This window comes from Somniosus microcephalus, chromosome 11 (genome assembly GCF_052327205.1).
Source record: "Somniosus microcephalus isolate GS21.2 chromosome 11, FLI_Smic_1.0, whole genome shotgun sequence".
Taxonomy (NCBI): domain Eukaryota; kingdom Metazoa; phylum Chordata; class Chondrichthyes; order Squaliformes; family Somniosidae; genus Somniosus; species Somniosus microcephalus.
The window spans coordinates 89,441,872-89,464,706 of record NC_140997.1 but is presented as its reverse complement, the minus strand read 5'-3'; the positions used below and the strand labels follow the sequence as shown (position 1 = coordinate 89,464,706).

Genomic DNA, 22,835 nt, shown 5'->3' with positions numbered 1-22,835 from the left:
CCCTATCTCTCCATCTCCAAGCCTGGACCCTCTCTCCCTGTCTCCAAGCCTGGGCCCTCTCTCCCTCTGTGACTGATGTTCCTTTGTGTTGGTTATTGTGTTTTTACACTGTGTCCATGTTGAAAAGGATATAGAGGCACTGGAAAGGGTGCAAAAGAGATTTACAAAGAAAATACCAGAGCTGTGAGGCTATACCTATCAGGAAAGGATGAACAGGCTAAGAGACAGCTGAGGGGTGACCTAATCGAGGTCTTTAAAATTACGAAAGGTTTTGATAGAGTGGATACAGAGAGCATGCTTCCACTTGTGGGGAAGAGGAAAACTAGAGGTCATCAATATAAGATAGTCACCAAGAAATCAAATGGGGAATTCAGAAGAAAATTCTTTACCCGGAGAGTGGTGAGAATGTGGTACTCGCAACCACTGGGCGCGGTTGAGGCGAATAGTACAGATACATTTAAGGGGACGATAGGTAGGCTTATGAGGGAGAAGGGAATAGAGGGTTATGCTGATAGAGTTAGATGAGGAAGGATGGGAGGAGGCTCGAGTGGAGGACAAACGCCGCATGGACTGGTTGGGCCGAATGGCCTGTTTCTATGCTGTATATTCCAGGTAATCACTTACTTCAGTGAGACCAGGCCCTGGTTTATTTTCAAGGCGTCGGCAAATGCTTTTGCTCCTCTAGGGCCAATCGAATTGCTTCTGAGGCTGTTGGGAATAACAAGCAGTTAAAAAGTGATGAAAGCATGTGAAGGAAAACATCCTGAACAGCACATGGTAAAAATACTCACTCTAACGCAGCCAGGGTCCTGTTCACCATCAGCGATCGAGCAATTGCCTTCGCCCCTTTGTTGCTGATTAGGTTTTCAGCCAAACTGCTCAAAAAAAACCACATCCATAACCTGGGTTAATGCAGCAACCACAGTCACCTGAGCAAGTCAAAGATACTGCAATGTCCCAACTCCCACTGCTCTCTCATCCCAGTCCCAAAAGAAGAGAGAAAACAGGGAACTACAGGCCAGTTAGCCTGACATCAGTCGTTGGGAAAATGCTGGAATCCATTATTAAGGAAGTGGTAACAGGGATCTTAGAAAATCATAATATGATTAGGCAGAGTCAACATGGTTTCATCAAAGGTAAATCGTGTTTGACAAGTTTATTAGAGTTTTTTGAGGATGTAACTAGCAGGGTAGGTAAAGGGGAACCAGTGGATGTAGTATATTTGGATTTTCAAAAGACATTCGATAAGGTGCCATACAAAAGGTTGTTACACAAGAGAAAAGCTCATGGGTTTGGGGGTAAAATATTAGCATGGATAGAAGATTGGTTAACGGACAGAAAACAGAGAGTATGAATAAACAAACACTTTCAGGTTGGCAGGCAGTAACTCGTGGGGTGCCGCAAGGATCAGTGTTGGGGCCTCAGCTATTTACAATCTATGTTAACGACTGAGATGAAGGGACTGAGTGTAATGTATCCAAGTTTTCTGACGATACAAACCTGGGTGGTGTGAGGAGGACACAAAAAGTCTGCAAAAATATATAGATAGGTTAAGTGAGTGGGCAAGAAGGTGGCAGATTGAGTATAATGTGGGGAAATGTGAGGTGATTCACTTTGGTGGGAAGAACAGAAAAAACAGAATATTTTTTAAATGGGGAGAAATTATTAAATGTTGGTGTTCAGAGAGATTTGGGTGTCCTTGTACACAAAAGTTAACGTGCAGGTACAGCAAGCAATTAGAAAGACAAATGGTATGTTGGCCTTTATTGTAAGGGGTTTGGAGTACAAAAGTAAGGAAGTCTTGCTGCAATTGTACAAGGCCTTGGTGAGACCACACATGGAGTACAGTGTACAGTATCGGTCTCCATACCCAAGGAAAAGAAAGAAAGACTTGCATTTATATAGTGCCTTTCACGACCACCAAGCTCTTTACAGCCAATGAAATACTTTTTGAAGTGAAGTCACTGTTGTAATGTAAGGAAGGATATACTTGCCTTAGAGGGAGTGTAGCAAAGGTTCACGAGATTGATTCCTGGGATGAGAGGGTTGTCCTATGAGGAGAGATTGAGTAGATTGGGCCTATACTCTCTGGAGTTTAGAAGAATGAGGTGTGATCTCATTAAAACATATAGGGGGAAAAATCGGGTTGCTTTGCACCTCCTGTTAGTGCCCTCGGGGGCGCTAAAGGGGCACAAAGCTGCTCGTGCCCGGGCGCGGCACTGCTAACACCTCCCGTGAAATTCAGTGGGAGGTTAGCGGCGGCGGTAGCTGGTCGCATCCTGCGGCGCTGCGCCGCCAGCGATGACATCACTGCTGTGTGCCGCGCCCTGCTTGCGCCCCCTGACCTATCGGCAGACGATATATCCGACCAGTTCAGGGGGTATTTTGGCTGCAGCGGCGGCTCAAATGAAAGGGCAGGTGCCGGGCGGCCATTTTTCTTTTGGCCGACTGCAAGCACCTATTCCTTCTTACCTCTGTATACGGGGTGCCGGTCGTGACCGCTCAAGAGGAGTACTGGGCTGTTTTCCCAGCACCCCGCTCCCCAGTGGTCTAGCAGAGCCCCGGACCCTTTAATCGGGGGCCGCCTACTTGGTGCGCTCCTACTGAATTTACGGGGCAGGGGTGCTAACTTTTTCGGGGCGCTGGCGACGTTACCACCCCAAAAGGGGTGCCACCTTATTTTTCCCCTATAAGATTCTGAGAGGGATTGACAGGGTAGATGCTGAGAGGATGCTTCCCCTGGCTGGAGAGTCTAGAACTAGGGGCCATAGTCTCAGGATAAGGGGTTGGCCATTTGGGACTGAGATGAGGAGAAATTTCTTTAGTCAGAGGGTTGTGAATCTTTGGAATCCTCTATCCCAGAGGGCTGTGGATGCTCAGCCCTTGAGTATATTCAAGGCTGAGATAGATAGACTTTTGGACTCCAGGGGGATCAAGGGATATTGGGATCGGGTGGGAAAGTGGAGTTGAGGTCAATGATCAGCCATGATCTTACTGAATGGCAGAGCAGGCTCAAAGGGCCGAATAGCCGACTCCTGCTCCTATTTCTAATGTTCTTATGTACAGTCGGGTTGCTGTAATAGACTGGTGTTCAGATGAATTGATGGAACAATGTAGAGGGAGCTTTACACTGTATCTAACCCATGCTGCACCAGCCCAGTCCCAACTCCCATTACACTCCCAGCCCAGTCCCAACTCCCATTACACTCCCAGCCCAGTCCCAATTTCCATTACACTCCCAGCCCAGTCCCAATTCCCATTACACTCCCAGCCCAGTCCCAATTCCCATTACACTCCCAGCCCAGTCCCAATTCCCATTACACTCCCAGCCCAGTCCCAACTCCCATTACACTCCCAGCCCAGTCCCAATTCCCATTACACTCACAGCCCATCCCAAACTCCCATTACACTCCCAACCCATCCCAAACTCCCATTACACTCTCAGCCCAGCAATAAGAACATAAGAACATAAGAAATAGGAGCAGGAGTAGGCCAATCGGCCCCTCGAGCCTGCTCCGCCATTCAATAAGATCATGGCTGATCTGATCCTAACCGCCAATCTACTATCACAGAACCATCTCCTGAATCTAACAGAATTAGACACACGAAATAGGAGCAGGATCAGGCTACACGGCCCCTGGGCCCACTACGCTACCCACAGGGCCATGACCGATCCGAACCTAGACTCATGTCCAAATTCCTGCCCGCTCCCCGTAACCCTTAATTCCCTTTACTCCTAGGAAACTGTCTATTTTTGTTTTAAATTTATGTAATGATGTAGCTTCTACAGCTTTTTGGGGCAGCATATTCCATGGACCTACCACCCTCTGAGTGAAGTAGTTCCTCCTCATCTCAGTTTTGAAAGAGCAGCCCCTTATTCTAAGACTATGCCCCCTAGTTCTAGTTTCACCCATCATCGGGAACATCCTCCCCGCATCCACCCGATCCAACCCCTTCACAATCTTATATGTTTCAATAAGATCGCCTCTCATTCTTCTGAACTCCAATGAGTAGAGTCCCAATCTACTCAACCTCTCCTCATATGTCCATCCCCTCATCCCCGGGATTAACCGAGTGAACCTTCTTTGTACTGACTCGAGAGCAAGTATGTCCTTTCTTAAGTATGGACACCAAAACTGTACGCAGTATTCCAGGTGCGGTCTCACCAATACCTTGTACAACTGAAGCAATACCTCCCTATTTTTATATTCTATCCCCCTAGCAATGAAAGCCAACATTCCATTGGCCTTCTTAATCACTTGCTGCACCTGCATACTAACCTTTTGAGTTTCGTGCACCAGGACCCCCAGATCCCTTTGTACTTCAGTACTTTCCAGTTTCTTGCCATTAAGATAATAACTTGCTCTACGATTTTTCCTGCCAAAGTGCATAACCTCACACTTTCCAGTATTGTATTCCATCTGCCAAATCTCTGCCCACTTACTTAGCCTGTCTATGTCCCCTTGCAGGTTTTTTATGTCCTCCTCACTCACTACTTTCCCTCCCATCTTAGTATCATCTGCAAACTTTGATATGTTACACTCGGTCCCCTCCTCCAAATCGTTAATATAGATTGTAAAGAGTTGGGGACCCAGCACTGACCCCTGCGGAACACCACTTGTTACTGATTGCCAGTCTGAGAATGAACCATTTATCCCAATTCTCTGCCTTCTGTTGGGTTATGAGTGTTATTAAATATAAAAATGCATTAGGGTAATCTGATAGGGAGTTGGGGATAGACCAATCAGCTATTGAAATGCCTGAAAATTGTTACTATTACATAGAATTACAAAGGATATACGGCACAGAAACAGGCCATTCAGCCCAAACAGTCCATGCCGGCGTTTATTCTCCACTCGAGCCTCCTCCAATCCTTCCTCATCTAACTCTATCAGCATAACCTTCTTTTCCCTTCTCCCTCATATGCTTGTCCAGCCTCCCCTTAAATGCATTTATACTATTCGCTTCAACTACTCCCTGTGGTAGCGAGTTCCACATTCTCACCATTCTCTGGGTAAAGAAGTTGCCCCTAAATTCCCTATTTGATTTCTTGGTGATTATCTTATATTGATGGCCTCTAGTTTTGCTCTTCCCCACAAGTACTATGTTAATATGTTAGGAAAACCAGCAGGGAGTGATTGGCTTTCTTTCTGTTTTTGTATTTGTTTAAGATATTTTCATTGTGGTTTTATGTTTTATACAAAGTGTGACGTGGCGGTGTGATGGTTGCGGAGTGCTGTCCGTGCTGTGATGGTTGCGGAGTGCTGTCCGTGGTGTGACGACTGTGGCATGTTGTCCGTGGTGTGATGATTGCGGAGTGCTGTCCGCGGTGTGATGGTTGCGGAGTGCTGTCCGCAGTGTGATGGTTGCGGAGTGCTGTCCGCGGTGTGATGGTTGCAAGGTGCTGTCTGTGGTGTGATGGCTGTGGCGTGTTCTTTGCGGTGTGTTGTACCCTGCCTTGAGTGGGAATTAGATTGTGTAACAGTACCTACAACAAGAGTTTGCATTTATATAGTGCTTTTTTAGTGTAGAAAACATCCCAGGGTGCTTACCTGGTAACACATTTGGAAGGATTTAAGAGACAGACATACCTAATCTTTTGGATCTGACAGTCCTTCGCACTCAGCAAGCTCCCCAGTAGATCCATCACGTTGTCTTTGAACTGGTTGTTTTCCAGCCTTTAGAAAATAAATAAAATGCAACCGCTTTACGCTGAGCCGAGCGCTGTTCAGGATATCATAAAAACATAAGAAATAGGAGCAAGAGTAGGCCATTCGGCCCCTCGAGCCTGCTCTGCCATTCAATAGGATCATGGCTGATCTGATCTTGGCCTCAACTCCACTTTCCTGTCCGCTTCCCATAACCCTTGACTCCCGTTTTTCAAAAATCTGTCTATCTCCGCCTTGAATATATTCAATGACTCCGCCTCCACAGCTCTCTGGGGTAGAGAATTCCAAAGATTTACGACCCTCTGAGAGAAGAAGTTCCTCCTCATCTCCATTTTAAATGGGCGACCCCTTATTTTGAAACTATGCCCCCTAGTTCTAGATTCCCCCAGGAGGGGAAACATCCTCCCTGCATCTACCCTGTCCAACCCCCTCAGAATCTTATATGTTTCAATAAGATCACCTCTCATTCTTCTAAACTCCAATGAGTATAGGCCCAACCTACTCAACCTTTCCTCATAAGACAACCCCTTCAACTTAGGAATCAGCCTAGTGAACCTTCTATGAACTGCCTCCAATGCAAATATATCCTTCCTTAAAAAGGGAGACCAAAACTGTACGCCGTACACCAGGTGTGGTCTCATCAACGCCCTGTACAGTTGTAGCAAGACTTCCCTACTTTTATACTCCATCTTGCAATAAAAGCCAATATTCCATTTGCCTTCCTAATTACTTGCTGTACCCGCATGCTAACTTTTTGTGTTTCATGTACGAGGACACCCAGATCCCTCTGTACTGCAGCATTCTGTAGTCTCTCTCCATTTAAATAATATTTTGCTTTTTTAGTCTTCCAACCAAAGTGGATAACTGTAATGTATATACCTTTAAGGGGGGGAACTACTTTTTACAGCTCATGTATACTGTAGTACCGGCAGTGACCACACCTGTATATAGCACTGAGTAGTAATCTGTACAGTCAGTTCCACTGTGAGCCACGTTGAGTAAACACCTGTTTTACGTTCTCCTGCAGTCTGTGTCTTATTATACACAGACACAACATTGGCGACAAGGCAAGTTCGAACCTACCTGCAACTCTGCATCACCTCCCGGGGATTCGTTCCTGGAGTTCAGTGGATTGGAGGTCAAGGCCAGAGACTCGGGCATCGACCACGGGCAACCGGCCAGTCATCCAGCAGAGACTCGAGAATTGCGGGGGAGGCTGTCGAGAGCCAGGCTTGGCTTTCCAGTCGAGGTGGTCCAGCGAAACGGGCTGGCAACAGGTAGTGCGCAGACCCTTCCCGGACAGCGGCGGGCTAGAGCCCGACCGAGCGGCACAGCAAAGGGCCGAGCAGTGTCGACGGGGGAGAGAGAGAGAGGGAAGAGCGCACAGGGCGCAGCCGGTGTTCAGGGGCCGAGCAGCGTCGAAGAGAGGGAGAGAGAGAGACGCGCAGAAACCCGCGAGGCGCCGCCATTGCCACGAGGACCGCCGAGAGCGGCGTTGGCAGCAGCACAGGAGAAGCGCGCGAAACCTACAGGGCGCCGCCATTGCCACGAAAACCGCCGGGAGCGGCGTTGGCAGCAGCGGGGGAGGAAGGAAAGTGCGGGAGACGCCATTTTAAGCCATTGGGAGACGCCATTTTAAACCACACCCAAAATGCCGAAGAGTGGCAGTATCACCGCATTTGACAATGAAGTCGAAGATTGGACTACATGGCCTAGAAATTCACTTTGGGGCGGCCAGCTCGTTTGCGCCCAAAAGTTAGCGCTGGGCGGGGAGCCATTAGCGATCGTCAGATATTCAGTGTTTGTGCCCCAATTCGGAACCGGGCGCTATACCAGGGTGTGCCCACCTCCGCTTGGGGCGCAGACACTGAATTTCAGCGCTCTTGGCGCCGCTGCGCCAGCCGCTGCGGAGCAGCAGGCTGCGGTACTGCAGGCCTCCTCCTTCTCTTAAGGGGGAGCTGCCTGCAACGGGAAGATCGCCGCTGGAGAGTGCCGGCAAATGAGCCCGGCACCACGGAGAAGTGCCGGGTTCGCGGAAAGCAGCCGGCAATGCCGCGGGGGGGGGTGGTGGAGGAGGCCGGGGAAGGAGGTGCGGGCAGGCAGCCGCCGAAAAAGCGGCCGGCCGCACCTTCCCCTTTAAAGCGCCCCACTAAGGCTACAGCACGGCCCCGTTTTCTGGTCGCTGTTTGCGGCCGCTTCGGAGGAGGCGGTCGCTACTAAATATGGGGATCGGGCCGGTTTCGGGGCGGAACCGGGGCACTGCGCACACCGATGACGTCATCGGTGCCGGCGCAGCGCTAACGGCTACCGCCGCCAATACTGCTGCGCTGAATATCAGCGCAAACTCATTTTTGCCGCAGAAGCCCTCTTTAGGCGGCAACTGGCCGCAAAGCTGGCAGCGCCTTAATGAATTTCTAGGCCCATATGTCGAACGAATAGAGGTGTACTGCGAGGCAAATGAGGTGTCAGATGACAAGAAAGCGTCGGTATTGTTAAATTTAATGGGTGCAAAGACGTATGGTTTATTACGAAATCTAGTAACCCCAACGAAGCCAATGGAAAAGAGTTTTGAAGACATAGTAACGATACTACAGGAACATTTAAACCCCACACCGCTGCTGATAGCAGAAAGATTCCAGTTTCACAAACGGAACCAGCATAAGGATGAAAGCAATGCTGATTATTTAACAGAACGGGCACGGTGGCATAGTGGTTAGCACTGTTGCCTCACAGCGCCAGGGACCCGGGTTCGAATCCGGCCTCGGGTGACTGTCTGTGTGGAGTTTGCACATTCTCCCCGTGTTTGTGTGGGTTTCCTCCGGGTGCTCCGGTTTCCTCCCACAGTCCAAAGATGTGCGGGTTAGGTTGATTGGCTATGATAAATTGACCCTTAGTGTTAGTGGGGTTACTGGGATAGGGTGGGATATGTGTTGATGTAGGGGTTACGGGGATCGGGTGGGATATGTGTCGGTGCAGGCTCGATGGGCCGAAATGGCCTCTATCTGCACTGTGGGGTTTCTGTGATTTCTGTGATTTCTGTGAACTGCGCAAACTATCGAAACACTGCCAGTTTGGAGCGGGACTGGCAGATACCTTAAGGGACAAGTTTGTGTGTGGGCTTCAAAGTGAAGGAACCCAGAAACGGCTTTTATCTGAAAAGGACCTTACGCTGAAAAAGGCTGCAGAGATACAACAGAGACCGCAAGAATATGGCACAAACGAAATGTCATATGGAACAGAGAAGTGCTATCGCTGCGGCAGAACAACACACGACCAGAATGATTGCTGGTTCAAAGACAAAGTGTGCAGACAGTGTGGAAAAGTAGGACACATAGCACGAGTCTGCAGGTCGGGAAAGAAAACCAGCAATAAGAAACCTACCAAAGGAAAGTACAAGAAGGTACATAAGATGACGGAGAATAGTTCAGACGAACAAAAGAGTGATAACGACTCCGAAAGCAGGGAACTGAGTTGTCTGAAACTACATAATGTGATCACAACGGAGGATCACCGAACCATTTGGGTCACTCTCAAGATAGCAGGAGTCCAGGTAAAGATGGAATTGGACACAGGATCAGCCCTAACAGTCATAAACCGACGGGACTATGAACGGCTATTCTCACACATACCCTTGAGAGACACAAAAATTATTTTGAAGACGTACACGGGGCAAAAAGTCTACCCCAAAGGAAAAATAAGGGTGACCGTTATATATAACGGTAAGGAAACACCAAAACTAGACCTGTATGTATTGCAAGATGGAGGACCACCATTACTGGGATGTGAATGGATCCAGAAAATACAACTGGATTGGCATTCCATACAGGCACTGGCTGTGGCTGACAAAAAGGATGACGACGTCACACCTGGGCGACTGTCAAAGATCCTAACTGACGCAAAAGAAGTGTTCCAGCAAGGACTCGGAACACTAAAAGGCATGACAGCGACGATTAAAATTGAAGAAAATGCAAGTCCAAAATTTTTTAAGGCCAGACCGGTACCTTATGCGATCCACCCAGCCGTCGAAGCAGAGCTGGAGAGTCTGGAATGTTCAGGTGTACTGTCCAAGGTAGACTGGAGCGAGTGGGCTACACCCATCGTCCCTGTGATGAAAAAGTCGCTGAGCAGCACGCCTGGGGAACCAAGGAAGGTTCGCATCTGTGGGGACTTTAAGGTAACAGTGAACCCGGTCCTTCACACTGTACAATATCCACTTCCGCGGATTGAAGGTATTTTCGCCTCGCTATCTGGAGGGAAACGCTTCACTAAGATTGATCTGGCCCAGGCGTATCTGCAAATGGAGGTAGAAGAAGCATCAAAAAAATACCTCACAATCAACACCCATAAAGGTCTCTACCAATACAACCGGCTGGTATTCGGGGTAGCATCAGCTCCGGCTATTTGGCAGAGGGCAATGGAACAAGTCCTGCAAGGGATCCCAGGGACCCAGTGTTATTTGGACGACATCCTGGTCACGGGCGAAAATGACAGTGATCACCTTGCCAACCTGGAGCAGGTGCTCACTAGATTGCAGGAATATGGGCTCCAAGCTAACCGCCCCAAATGCGAGTTTTTTAGAAAACAGATCTCGTATTGTGGCCACGTTATCGATAAAGAGGGGTTACATAAGTCCCCAGAGAAGATTGAGGCAGTAGTCAAGGCTCCAGCACCGGAAAATGTGTCAGAACTGAGGTCGTTCCTCGGGCTGGTAAATGACTACCATAAGTTCTTGCCAAATTTGTCTACGATACTACACCCACTGAACACCCTACTGCAAACTGGGATGCCATGGAAGTGGAGTGACGAATGTAGATGAGCTTTCCAGAAGAGCAAAACACTAATCACATCGAAAGACGTATTGGCCCATTACAACCCAGCATTACCAATTCGGTTGGCATGTGATGCGTCACCCTACGGCATTGGCGCGGTGCTGTTGTGCACAAATTCTCGGATGGCTCAGAGAGGCCAATAGCCTTTGCGTCACGATCACTAACCTCAGCCGAGCGTAACTATGCCCAGATTGACAGGGAGGCCCTCAGCCTAGTGTGGGGAGTGAAAAAGTTCAATCACTATCTGCACGGGCAGAAATTCACCTTGCTGACTGATCACCAGCCTCTTGTCTCCATTTTTAATCCAAAGAAGGGCGTTCCGGTTGTGGTAAACCACTGTTATACCTGTCTGTATGTGTATGTGTATTCCATTAGGTACAGGTCTGGACATGCCTCGGCTGACTCCTCCCACTATTCCAGGTATATAAGTGACTACCTCCCAGTCCCTTAGTATTCTGGACGGGTCGACCACTCGAGACTAGACCTTCATTCTTTAGTTAATAAAAGCCTGGTTGTTACTCACTTAACCTCAGTCTTTTGAGTAATTGATGGCGCATCAATTTTATTAACTAAATTTTTTATAATGGAGTAGATCCTCACACCAGCATGCCTGGACCTGGACAGTCGGGAAGCGGACGCTTCCACCAAGTTTGCTCACTGGCTCATGTGCTTCGAGGCATTCCTGACTGCCTCCACTGCGGTCGTAACGGATGCGAACAAACTATCTGTCCTGATCTCCAAGGTGAACCACCGAGTGTACTCAGTCATCCGGGACGCGACCTCGTACACAGCCGCCCTCCAGCTCCTCAAGACCCAGTACACGCGCCCTGTGAACGAAGTTTACGCCAGGCACCTCCTGGGGAGTCGCAAGCAACAACCTGGGGAATCGACTGAGGAATACCTCCAAGCACTGTCCGTGCTTGGCCGGGCCTGTGGGTGTAAGGCGGTAATGCCCACTAAGTACACGGAGGAACTGATCCGGGATGCCTTCGTAGCGGGTCACAGGTCCAACTACACCCGACAGCAACTGCTGGAGCAGAGTGACCTCACCCTCGACAAATCCTCCGAAATCGCACTAACGCTGGACGCAGCCTACCGGGGCATGGATGCCTACTCCTCTGCACCGTGGATGCCGCGGGGAACGACAACCTGGGACACGGTAGGACAGCCCCATAGCACCGTGCCACCCCAGCCACAGCCCAACAACGGCCCAACCACCGCAGCAGTGTCCCAAAGCCAGACAGCAGTATCCCAAGGCCAGAAATGCTACTTCTGTGGCCAGGCCAAACACCCCAGAGCGCGCTGCCCGGCGAAGAATGCGACCTGCTCGGGCTGCAGGAAAAAGGGACACTACGCTAGCGTCTGCAAGGCCAAAGCCACCCCGAACGCCAGCAGCGCCGCGTGTGGGCCGTGCGAGCCGCCATCTTGGGCCCCCAACAGCGCCGCGTGTGGGCCGTGCGGGCCGCCATCTTGGGCCTCCCCAGCCATGTGCGAACCACCGCAGCAGCCGCCATCTTGGACGACTCCAGCCACATGGGAATCATGGACGCCGCCATCTTGGACACCAGCCGGGACGCAGCAGGCCGCCAACCCCCCCCCCCATCTGATACCCGCAGCGACACACCGACCCCTACGCTGGCCTCTGTTACGCTGGACCAAACGAGACCGCACCAACTAGCTCGGTCCAAAATGGACGTTAAGGTAAACGGCCATGCAATAAACTGCCTTTTTGACTCCGGGAGCACAGAGAGCTTCATCCACCCGGCACGGTGCGGCGTTGCTCTCTCCCAGTCCTGCCTGCGCACCAGCGGATTTCTATGGCCGCCGAGTCCCAGTCAGCGGACATTGGCGGCTACTGCGTGGTGACACTAGTAGTAGACGGGACTGTGTTCAATAATTTTAAACTCCTGGTCCTGCCCCAACTTTGCGCTGCCGTTCTACTGGGGTTGGATTTCCAGTGCCACCTCAAAAGCGTTACGATGGCGTATGGTGGCCCCCTCCCCCCACTCACAGTCCGCAGCCAGCAGCCTCCAAATTGCCCGCCGCGCACCAGATGCAACCTCTCCACACTCAGAGTCCCACCCCCCCCACTGTTTGCTAACCTCACCCCCGACTGTAAGCCCATCGCTACAAAGAGCAGGCGATACAGTGCCGGGTACAGGGTTTTCATCAAAACCGAAGTGGAGCGGCTCCTGAAGGAGGGGATTATTGAGGGCAGCTCCAGCCCCTGGCGAGCACAGGTTGTGGCCATTAAGACCGGCGAGAAACAACGCCTGGTCATCGACTACAGCCAAACAATAAACCGCTACACCCTGCTGGACGCCTACCCACTCCCCCGCATAGCTGACATGGTCAACCAGATCGCGCAGTACCGCGTCTTTTCGACCATTGACCTGAAATCAGCGTACCACCAGCTCCCCATCCGCCCCGAAGACCGCCAGTATACTGCTTTTGAGGCAAACGGCCGCCTCTATCACTTCCTTAGGGTTCCCTTTGGCGTTACCAACGGGGTCTCCGTCTTCCAAAGGGAGATGGACCGGATGGTCGATCAAAACGCGCTGCAGGCCACTTTCCCTTACCTAGACAATGTGACCATCTGCGGCCATGACTTGCAGGACCATGACGCAAACCTCGAGAAATTCCTCCACACCGCCCAACTCCTGAACCTGACATATAACAAGGAGAAGTGCAAATTCCGCACAGACCGGCTCGCCATCCTTGGCTGTGTTGTGGAACACGGGGTCATCGGTCCCGACCCGGACCGGATGCGTCCCCTTATGGAACTCCCACTGCCCCACTGCCTAAAAGCTCTGAAGAGGTGCCTAGGGTTTTTTTCCTACTACGCCCAGTGGGTCCCCTACTATGCAGACAAAGCCCGTCCGCTGATCAAATCCACCTCTTTTCCCCTGATGGCAGAGGCCCGCTCGGCCTTCCACCGTATCAAGGAGGACATTGCCAAAGCCACCATGCACGCAGTGGATGAATCCATCCCATTCCAGGTGGAAAGCGATGCGTCTGACTTTGCTCTGGCTGCCACCCTTAATCAGGCGGGGAGACCTGTGGCATTCTTCTCACGAACCCTCCAGGGCCCGGAGACCAGACACTCCGCGGTCGAGAAGGAGGCCCAGGCTATTGTGGAGGCTGTGCGTCATTGGAGGCACTACCTGGCCGGAAAACGATTTACCCTGCTCACTGACCAGCGTTCAGTTGCTTTTATGTTCAACAACAAGCAGAGGGGCAAAATAAAAAATGACAAGATCTTGAGGTGGAGAATCGAACTTTCCACCTACAATTACGAGATCTTGTACCGGCCTGGGAAGCTCAATGAACCCCCAGATGCCCTATCGCGTGGCACCTGCGCCAGCGCGCAGATCGATAGGCTGAGGGCCCTCCACAATGACCTCTGCCACCCGGGGGTCACCAGGTTCTTCCACTTCATCAAGGCCCGCAACCTGCCTTACTCCATTGAGGAGGTCAGGACCATGACCAAGAACTGCCAAGTCTGCGCTGAGTGCAAACTGCACTTTTATAGACCAGACAGAGCCCACCTGATAAAAGCCACTCGCCCTTTCAAACGCCTGAGCGACGATTTTAAAGGGCCTCTCCCCTCCTCCGACCGCAATATGTACTTCCTCAACATCATTGACGAGTACTCCCGTTTCCCGTTCGCTATCCCCTGCCCGGACATGACCAGTGCCACGGTCATTAAATGTCTGAACAGCCTCTTCACCCTGTTCGGTTTCCCCAGCTATATCCATAGCGACCAGGGCTCATCGTTTATGAGCGACGAACTCCGCCAGTACCTGCTCGCTAGGGGTATAGCCACAAGCAGGACCACCAGTTACAACCCCCGGGGGAACGGACAGGTGGAAAGAGAGAATGCAACAGTTTGGAAGGCCGCCCTACTAGCCTTAAAGTCCAGGGGCCTTCCGACCTCCCGCTGGCAGGAGGTGCTCCCCGATGCGCTCCACTCGATTCGGTCACTGCTCTGCACTGCCACCAATGCCACCCCTCACGAGAAAATGTTTGTCTTCCCAAGGAAGTCCACATCGGGGACAGCGTTACCGCCATGGCTGACATCCCCAGGGCCGGTACTACTGAGAAGACACGTGAGGACCAATAAAACGGACCCCCTGGTCGAGAGGGTCGACCTCCTCCACGCCAACCCCCAGTACGCTTACATTGCGTACCTGGACGGGCGGGAGGACACAGTCTCCATACGAGACCTCGCACCCTCGGGGACCGCTGTAACCCACTACCCATTACCACCCCCCCCCCACGACACCCTCGGGGACCGCTGTAACCCACTACCCATTACCACCCCACCCCACGACCCGATATCCAACCCCAGCAGCTGGCTCGCCTTGGACCGTCACCCACGAGGACTACACTCCAGTGCCCCAGCCTACACGGGACGCGACGCCGGAAGCTCCACCACCCCTGCCGTCGCCACGTCGATCACTGCGGCAGACAAGACCTCCGGAGAGACTCCAATACACGAACTTTTAAATACACTTCACCCCGCCGGACTCATTTTTAAACAAGGGGTGAATGTGGTAAACCACTGTTATACCTGTCTGTATGTGTATGTGTATTCCACTAGGTACAGGTCTGGACATGCCTCGGCTGACTCCTCCCACTATTCCAGGTATATAAGTGACTACCTCCCAGTCCCTTAGTATTCTGGACGGGTCGACCACTCGAGACTAGACCTTCATTCTTTAGTTAATAAAAGCCTGGTTGTTACTTGCTTAACCTCAGTCTTTTGAGTAATTGATGGCGCATCACCGGTGATGACTGCGCAACGACTACAAAGATGGTCACTTTTTCTAGGGGTGCACCACTATGAGATTGAATATAAGGGCACGAAACAGCATGGAAATGCTGATGGGCTATCACGCCTGCCACTGCCTACTGCGGAGGAATCACCAGCAATGGATCCTGTCTAAATATTCCATTCAACTATAGTTGAATACCTACCGGTAACTAACGCTTGTATCGAAAAGGAAACCCGAAATGACCCGACACTGTCTCGGGTATATGATTTGACGGTGAAGGGATGGCCAGCACATGGCAACTCACTGTTGCCAGCATTCTCGACAAGGAGAGAACAGCTGTCAGTGTGCCGGGGGACCTTGATGTGTGGATCCCGAGTGGTAATTCCACCCAAGTTAAGGGATAGATTGCTCAATGAGCTTCATGAGGGTCATCTGGGAGGTGTAAAAATGAAAAGCCTAGCCAGGGCTTATGTGTGGTGGCCGGGAATCGATAAACAAATCGAGGACCTGACCAAGAGCTGCTCAGGATGCCAGAAAGTCCAAAATGCACCACCACAGGCCCCTCTACACCCATGGGAGTGGCCCTCATCTCCATGGCAACGGGTGCATATTGATTTTGCTGGTCCATTCATGGACTCAATGTTTTTAATAGCCGTGGATGCGCACTCGAAATGGCCTGAGGTCATCAAAATGTCCTCCACCACCACGGAGAAAACTATTGCAGTCCTACGGACCATTTTTGCCAGGAATGGCTTGCCAGAACAGATTTGCTCCGACAACGGACCACAGTTTGTGTCCGAAGAGTTCCGGAGGTTCTTGAAAAAGAATGGGGTAAGGCATTACACATCCGCCCCGTATCATCCAGCCACAAATGGATTGGCTGAGAGGTTCGTACAAACCTTTAAGAAGGCAATAAAGGCTATGTACAATGACAACATTCCACTGCAGCACAAGGTGGACAATTTCCTGTTCGCCTACCGGAATGCGACACATGCAGTCACCAACCAGGCCCCAGCCATGATGTTCTTTAACCGAAGGTTAAGATCTCGCCTGGATTTGCTCAGACCAAACGTACGAAGAGATGTTGAGAGTAAGCAATTCCAGCACATCCATGAGAAGCCAACAAGGAGCTTCAATGAAGGGCAACCAGTCTTGGCCCGTGACTACCGAACAGAAAAATGGCAGCCAGGAACGATATGCACACGGCAGGGCCCACTAATGTACACAGTGGACGTTGGGGAGAGCATCGTGAGACGCCATGCTGACCAGATCCTAGAGTCACAGGAACAAGTCAACCCCATGCCTCGCCCATACATACCTGGTGATGAACCCGACGTACAGGTTGCATCTACCCCAGAAACAGTAGCATCGGAAGCTGATGAACCAACCGATGACAGGGGGCCAGAATCGCCTCCGCACCAAGAGCAAGACACTCGGGAAAGGCGCTATCCAGAAAGGATCGGGAAGCCTCCCCAAAGACTGAATATATAAATAGACTATTTTCAGCTAATGTTGCATGTTAAAAGTGTTAATTGTAATTAGTTTGATATTTAATTGTTAAATGAGTGTTATGGTACTGTTAATCTAAAAGGGGAGGAATTATAATGTATATACCTTTAAGGGGGGGAACTACTTTTTACAGCTCATGTATACTGTAGTACCGGCAGTGACCACACCTGCATATAGCACTGAGTAGTAATCTGTACAGTCAGTTCCACTATGAGCCATGTTGAATAAACACCTGTTGTACGTTCTCCTGCAGTCTGTGTCTTATTATACACAGACACAACAATAACCTCGCATTTTCCCACATTATACTCCATCTGCCAAATTTTTGTCCACTCACTTAACCTGTCTATATCCCTTTGCAGACTCTTTGTGTACTCCTCAAAACTTGTTTTCCCACCTATCTTTGTATCGTCAGCAAATTTGGCAACAGTACACTTGGTCCCTTCATCCAAGTCATTAATATAGATTGTAAATAGTTGAGGTCCCAGCACTGATCCCTGTGGCACCCCACGAGTTACAGTTTACCAACCTGAAAATGACCCATTTATTCCGACTCTCTGTTTTCTGTTAGTTAGCCAATCCTCTATCCATCCATGCTAATATATTACCCCCAACCCCGTGAGCTCTTATCTTGTGCAGTAACCTTTTATGCGGCACCTTATCGAATGCCTTCTGGAAATCCAAATACACTACATCTACTGGTTCCCCTTTATCCACCCTGCTCGTTACATCCTCAAAGAACTCTAATAAATTTGTCAAACACAATTTCCCTTTCATAAAACCATGCTGACTCTGCTTGACTGTATTATGATTTTCTAAATGTCCTGCTATTACTTCCTTAATAATGGATTCCAGCATTTTCCCAATGACAAATGTTAGGCTAACTGGCCTATAGTTTCCTGATTTCTGTCTCCCTCCTTTCTTGAAAAGGAGCGTTACATCTGCGGTTTTCCAATCCGCTGGGACCTTTCCAGAATCTAGGGAATTTTGGTAGATTACAACCAATGCATCCACTAGCTCTGCAGCCACTTCTTTTAAGACCCTAGGATGCAGGCCATCAGGTCCAGGGGACTTGTCAGCCTTTAGTCCCGTTAGTTTGCCTGGTACTTTTTCTCTAGTGATAATGATTGTTTTACATTCCTCCCTCCCTTTTGCCCCTTGATTATCTACTATTATTGGGATGATTTTAGTGTTTTCTACCGTGAAGACAGATACAAAATATTTGTTCAAAGTCTCTGCCATTTCCCTGTTTCCCATTATTAATTCCCCAATCTCATCCTCTAAGTGACCAATATTTACTTCAGCTACTCTCTTCCTTTTTATATACCTGTAGAAGCTCTTACTGTCTTTTTAAATATTTCTTGTTTGTTTACTCTCATAATCTATCTCCTCCCTCTTTATTATTTTTTTAGTCATCCTTTGCTGGTTACTAAAATTTTCCCAATCCTCTGGCCTACCACTAATCTTCGCAACATTGTATGCCTTTTTTCCCAATTTGATACCATCCTTAACTTCCTTAGTTAGCTACAGATGGTTCATCCTTCTCGTAGAGTCTTTCCTTCTCACTGGAATAGGCCTTTGCTGAGAGTTATGAAATATCTCCTTAACTGTCTACCACTGCTTTTCTACCGTCTTACCCTTTAATCTATTTTCCCCGTCCACTTTAGCCAACTCTGTCTTCATACCTTTGTAATTGCCTTTAAGTTTAAGACACTAGTTTCAGACCCAAGTTTCTCACCCTCAAACTGAATGTGAAATTCTATCATGCTATGATCACTCTTCCCTTGAGGATCCTTTACTATGAGATCATTAATTAATCCTGCCTCATTATACATTACCAGATCTAACTGATATCACTGGATATCCGGGTATTCAGAGGCTCCCAGCTTGCTGCTCTTACTTGTCATTTGCTGAGAAGTTGACACAAGTCGATGGTGTGTATTGGAGTCTGAGCAAATCCCCTCTCCCCTCCGAGGGTAAACATACAGGCGGGTTTCCAGGGCATGGGCCAGACAGGTACCAGGGATGTGCCCATAGTGGTGTTTGCACCCGCCTGTCCCAAGCTAATGAGGCACCCTCCCACTGACTCCACAAACTCTGCAGCGTCAGGGTAACCACAAAGGTCATCACCCGAGGAACGTCAGGGACAACATCTCGCCCAAAAAGCAGCACCTCTGGCAATGCAGCACACCCTCAGTGAAAACTGCTCCAACAATGTAGAACCCCCAGTCAGTCCATCTGCTCCATCAATGCAGCACCTCCTCAGTCCAACACCAACAATGCAGCACTCCCACAGTCCAACACCTTCAGCAATGCAGCACTCCCTCAGTCCAACACCTCCAGCAATGCAGCACTCCCTCAGTCCAACACCAACAATGCAGCACCTCCTCAGTCCAACACCTTCAGCAATGCAGCACCTCCTCAGTCCAACACCTTCAGCAATGCAGCACCTCCTCAGTCCAACACCTTCAGCAATGCAGCACCTCCTCAGTCCAACACCAACAATGCAGCACTCCCTCAGTCCAACACCTTCAGCAATGCAGCACCTCCTCAGTCCAACACCAACAATGCAGCACCTCCTCAGTCCAACACCTTCAGCAATGCAGCACTCCCACAGTCCAACACCTCCAGCAATGCAGCACTCCCTCAGTCCAACACCTCCAGCAATGCAGCACTCCCTCAGTCCAACACCAACAATGCAGCACTCCCTCAGTCCAACACCTTCAGCAATGCAGCACTCCCTCAGTCCAACACCAACAATGCAGCACTCCCTCAGTCCAACACCTTCAGCAATGCAGCACCTCCTCAGTCCAACACCAACAATGCAGCACTCCCTCAGTCCAACACCTTCAGCAATGCAGCACCTCCTCAGTCCAACACCAACAATGCAGCACCTCCTCAGTCCAACACCTTCAGCAATGCAGCACTCCCTCAGTCCAACACCAACAATGCAGCACTCCCTCAGTCCAACACCTTCAGCAATGCAGCACTCCCTCAGTCCAACACCAACAATGCAGCACCTCCTCAGTCCAACACCAACAATGCAGCACCTCCTCAGTCCAACACCAACAATGCAGCACCTCCTCAGTCCAACACCAACAATGCAGCACCTCCTCAGTCCAACACCAACAATGCAGCACCTCCTCAGTCCAACACCAACAATGCAGCACCTCCTCAGTCCAACACCTCCAGCAATGCAGCACCTCCTCAGTCCAACACCTTCAGCAATGCAGCACTCCCACAGTCCAACACCTCCAGCAATGCAGCACTCCCTCAGTCCAACACCAACAATGCAGCACTCCCTCAGTCCAACACCAACAATGCAGCACTCCCTCAGTCCAACACCTCCAGCAATGCAGCACCTCCTCAGTCCAACACCAACAATGCAGCACCTCCTCAGTCCAACACCAACAATGCAGCACCTCCTCAGTCCAACACCTTCAGCAATGCAGCACCTCCTCAGTCCAACACCTTCAGCAATGCAGCACCTCCTCAGTCCAACACCAACAATGCAGCACCTCCTCAGTCCAACACCAACAATGCAGCACCTCCTCAGTCCAACACCAACAATGCAGCACCTCCTCAGTCCAACACCAACAATGCAGCACCTCCTCAGTCCAACACCAACAATGCAGCACTCCCTCAGTCCAACACCTTCAGCAATGCAGCACCTCCTCAGTCCAACACCAACAATGCAGCACTCCCACAGTCCAACACCTCCAGCAATGCAGCACTCCCACAGTCCAACACCTCCAGCAATGCAGCACTCCCTCAGTCCAACACCAACAATACAACACTCCCTCAGTCCAACACCAACAACAATAACTTGTATTTATATAGCGCCTTTAATGTAGCAAAACGTCCCAAGGCATTTCTCGGGAGTGTTATAAAACAAAAATATGACACCGAGCCACATAAGAAATTAGGGCAGATGACCAAAAGCTTGGTCAAAGAGGTAGGTTTTAAGGAGCATCTTAAAGGAAGAAAGAGAGGTAGCGAGGAGGAGAGGTTTAGGGAGGGAATTCCAGAGCTTAGGGCCAAGGCAGCTGAAGGCACAACCACTAGTGGTTGAGCGATTATAATCAGGGATGCTCAAGAGGCCAGAATTAGCGGAGTGCAGAGATCTCGGGGGTTGTGGGGCTGAAGGAGATTACAGAGATAGGAAGGGACGAGGCCATGGAGGGATTTGAAAACAAGGATGAGAATTTTTAAATTGAGGCGTTGCTTAACCGGGAGCCAATGTAGGTCAGCGAGCACTGGGGTGATGGGTGAGCGGGACTTGGTGCGAGTTAGGACACGGGCAGCCGAGTTTTGGATGACCTCAAGTCTACGGAGGGTACAATGTAGGAGGCCAACCAGGAGCACGTTGGAATAGTCAAGTCTAGAGGCAACAAAGGCAACACCAACAATGCAGCACTCCTTCAGTGAAAACTGCTTCAACAATGCAGCACTCCCTCAGTACAACACCAACAATGCAGTACTGCCTCGATCCAACACCTCCAGCAATGCAGAACTTCCTTGGTCCAACACCTCCAACAATGCAGCACTTCCTCAGTACAACACCAACAATGCAGCACTCCCTCAGTCCAACACCTCCAGCAATGCAGCACTCCTTCGCTCCAACACGTCCAACAATGCAGCACTCCCTCAGTACAACACCAACAATGCAGCACTCCCTCAGTCCAACACCTCCAACAATGCAGCACTCCCTCAGTCCAACACCTCCAGCAATGCAGCACTCCTTCGCTCCAACACGTCCAACAATGCAGCACTCCCTCAGCACAACACCAACAATGCGGCACTCCCTCAATACAACACCAACAATGCAGCACTCCCTCAGTACAATACCAACAATACAGCACTCCCTCAGGACAACACCAGCAATGCAACACTCCCTCAGTAAAGCACCTCCAACAATGCAGCACTCCCTCAGTACAACACCAACAATACAGCACTCCCTCAGGACAACACCAGCAATGCAACACTCCCTCAGTAAAGCACCTCCAACAATGCAGCACTCCCTCAATCCAACACCAACAATGCAGCACTCCCTCAGTACAATACCAACAATACAGCACTCCCTCAGGACAACACCAGCAATGCAACACTCCCTCAGTAAAGCACCTCCAACAATGCAGCACTCCCTCAGTACAACACCAACAATACAGCACTCCCTCAGGACAACACCAGCAATGCAACACTCCCTCAGTAAAGCACCTCCAACAATGCAGCACTCCCTCAATCCAACACCAACAATGCAGCACTCCCTCAGTACAATACCAACAATGCAGCACTCTCGGTCCAACACCTCCAGCAATGCAGCACTCCCTCAGTACAGCACCAGCATTGCAGCACTCCCTCAGTCCAACACCTCCAGCAATGCAGCACTCCCTCAGTACAGCACCAGCATTGCAGCACTCCCTCAGTCTAACACCTCCAGCAATGCAGCACTTCCTCGGTCTTTAGTGCCCAAGGATCTACCCTTGATCCCCTGCTGTTCCTCATCATCATGTGAAATGGGGACAGTTACCGCACGTTTGCCGATGACACCCACCTCTATCTTTCTATCACCTCTGTCGACCCGATAACCACCTCTGTGCTCTCAGACTGCCTGATTAACATTGTGATGGATGAATCCTCCAGCTGAATGGTTGAGCGATTATAATCAGGGATGCTCAAGAGGCCAGAATTAGCGGAGTGCAGAGATCTCGGGGGTTGTGGGGCTGAAGGAGATTATAGAGATAGGAAGGGACGAGGCCATGGAGGGATTTGAAAACAAGGATGAGAATTTTTTAATTGAGGCGTTGCTTAACCGGGAGCCAATGTAGGTCAGCGAGCACTGGGGTGATGGGTGAGCGGGACTTGGTACGAGTTAGGACACGGGCAGCCGAGTTTTGGATGACCTCAAGTCTACAGAGGGTACAATGTAGGAGGCCAACCAGGAGCACGTTGGAATAGTCAAGTCTAGAGGCAACAAAGGCAACACCAACAATGCAGCACTCCTTCAGTGAAAACTGCTTCAACAATGCAGCACTCCCTCAGTACAACAC

General features: G+C 50.2%; 1 protein-coding gene across 1 annotated transcript in view; it reads right to left on the bottom strand.

The window, feature by feature from the left end:
* Positions 1 to 22,835, bottom strand: part of nlrc3 (NLR family, CARD domain containing 3) — a 76,835-nt gene that overhangs the window by 39,530 nt on the left and 14,470 nt on the right. The window contains exons 4-6 of the mRNA XM_085999953.1: positions 5,592 to 5,678; positions 792 to 875; positions 625 to 708 (exon numbers count right to left, since the gene is read on the bottom strand). Coding sequence (XP_085856079.1) covers positions 625 to 708; positions 792 to 875; positions 5,592 to 5,678 — 255 coding nt within the window. The remainder of the gene's footprint in view (positions 1 to 624; positions 709 to 791; positions 876 to 5,591; positions 5,679 to 22,835) is intronic.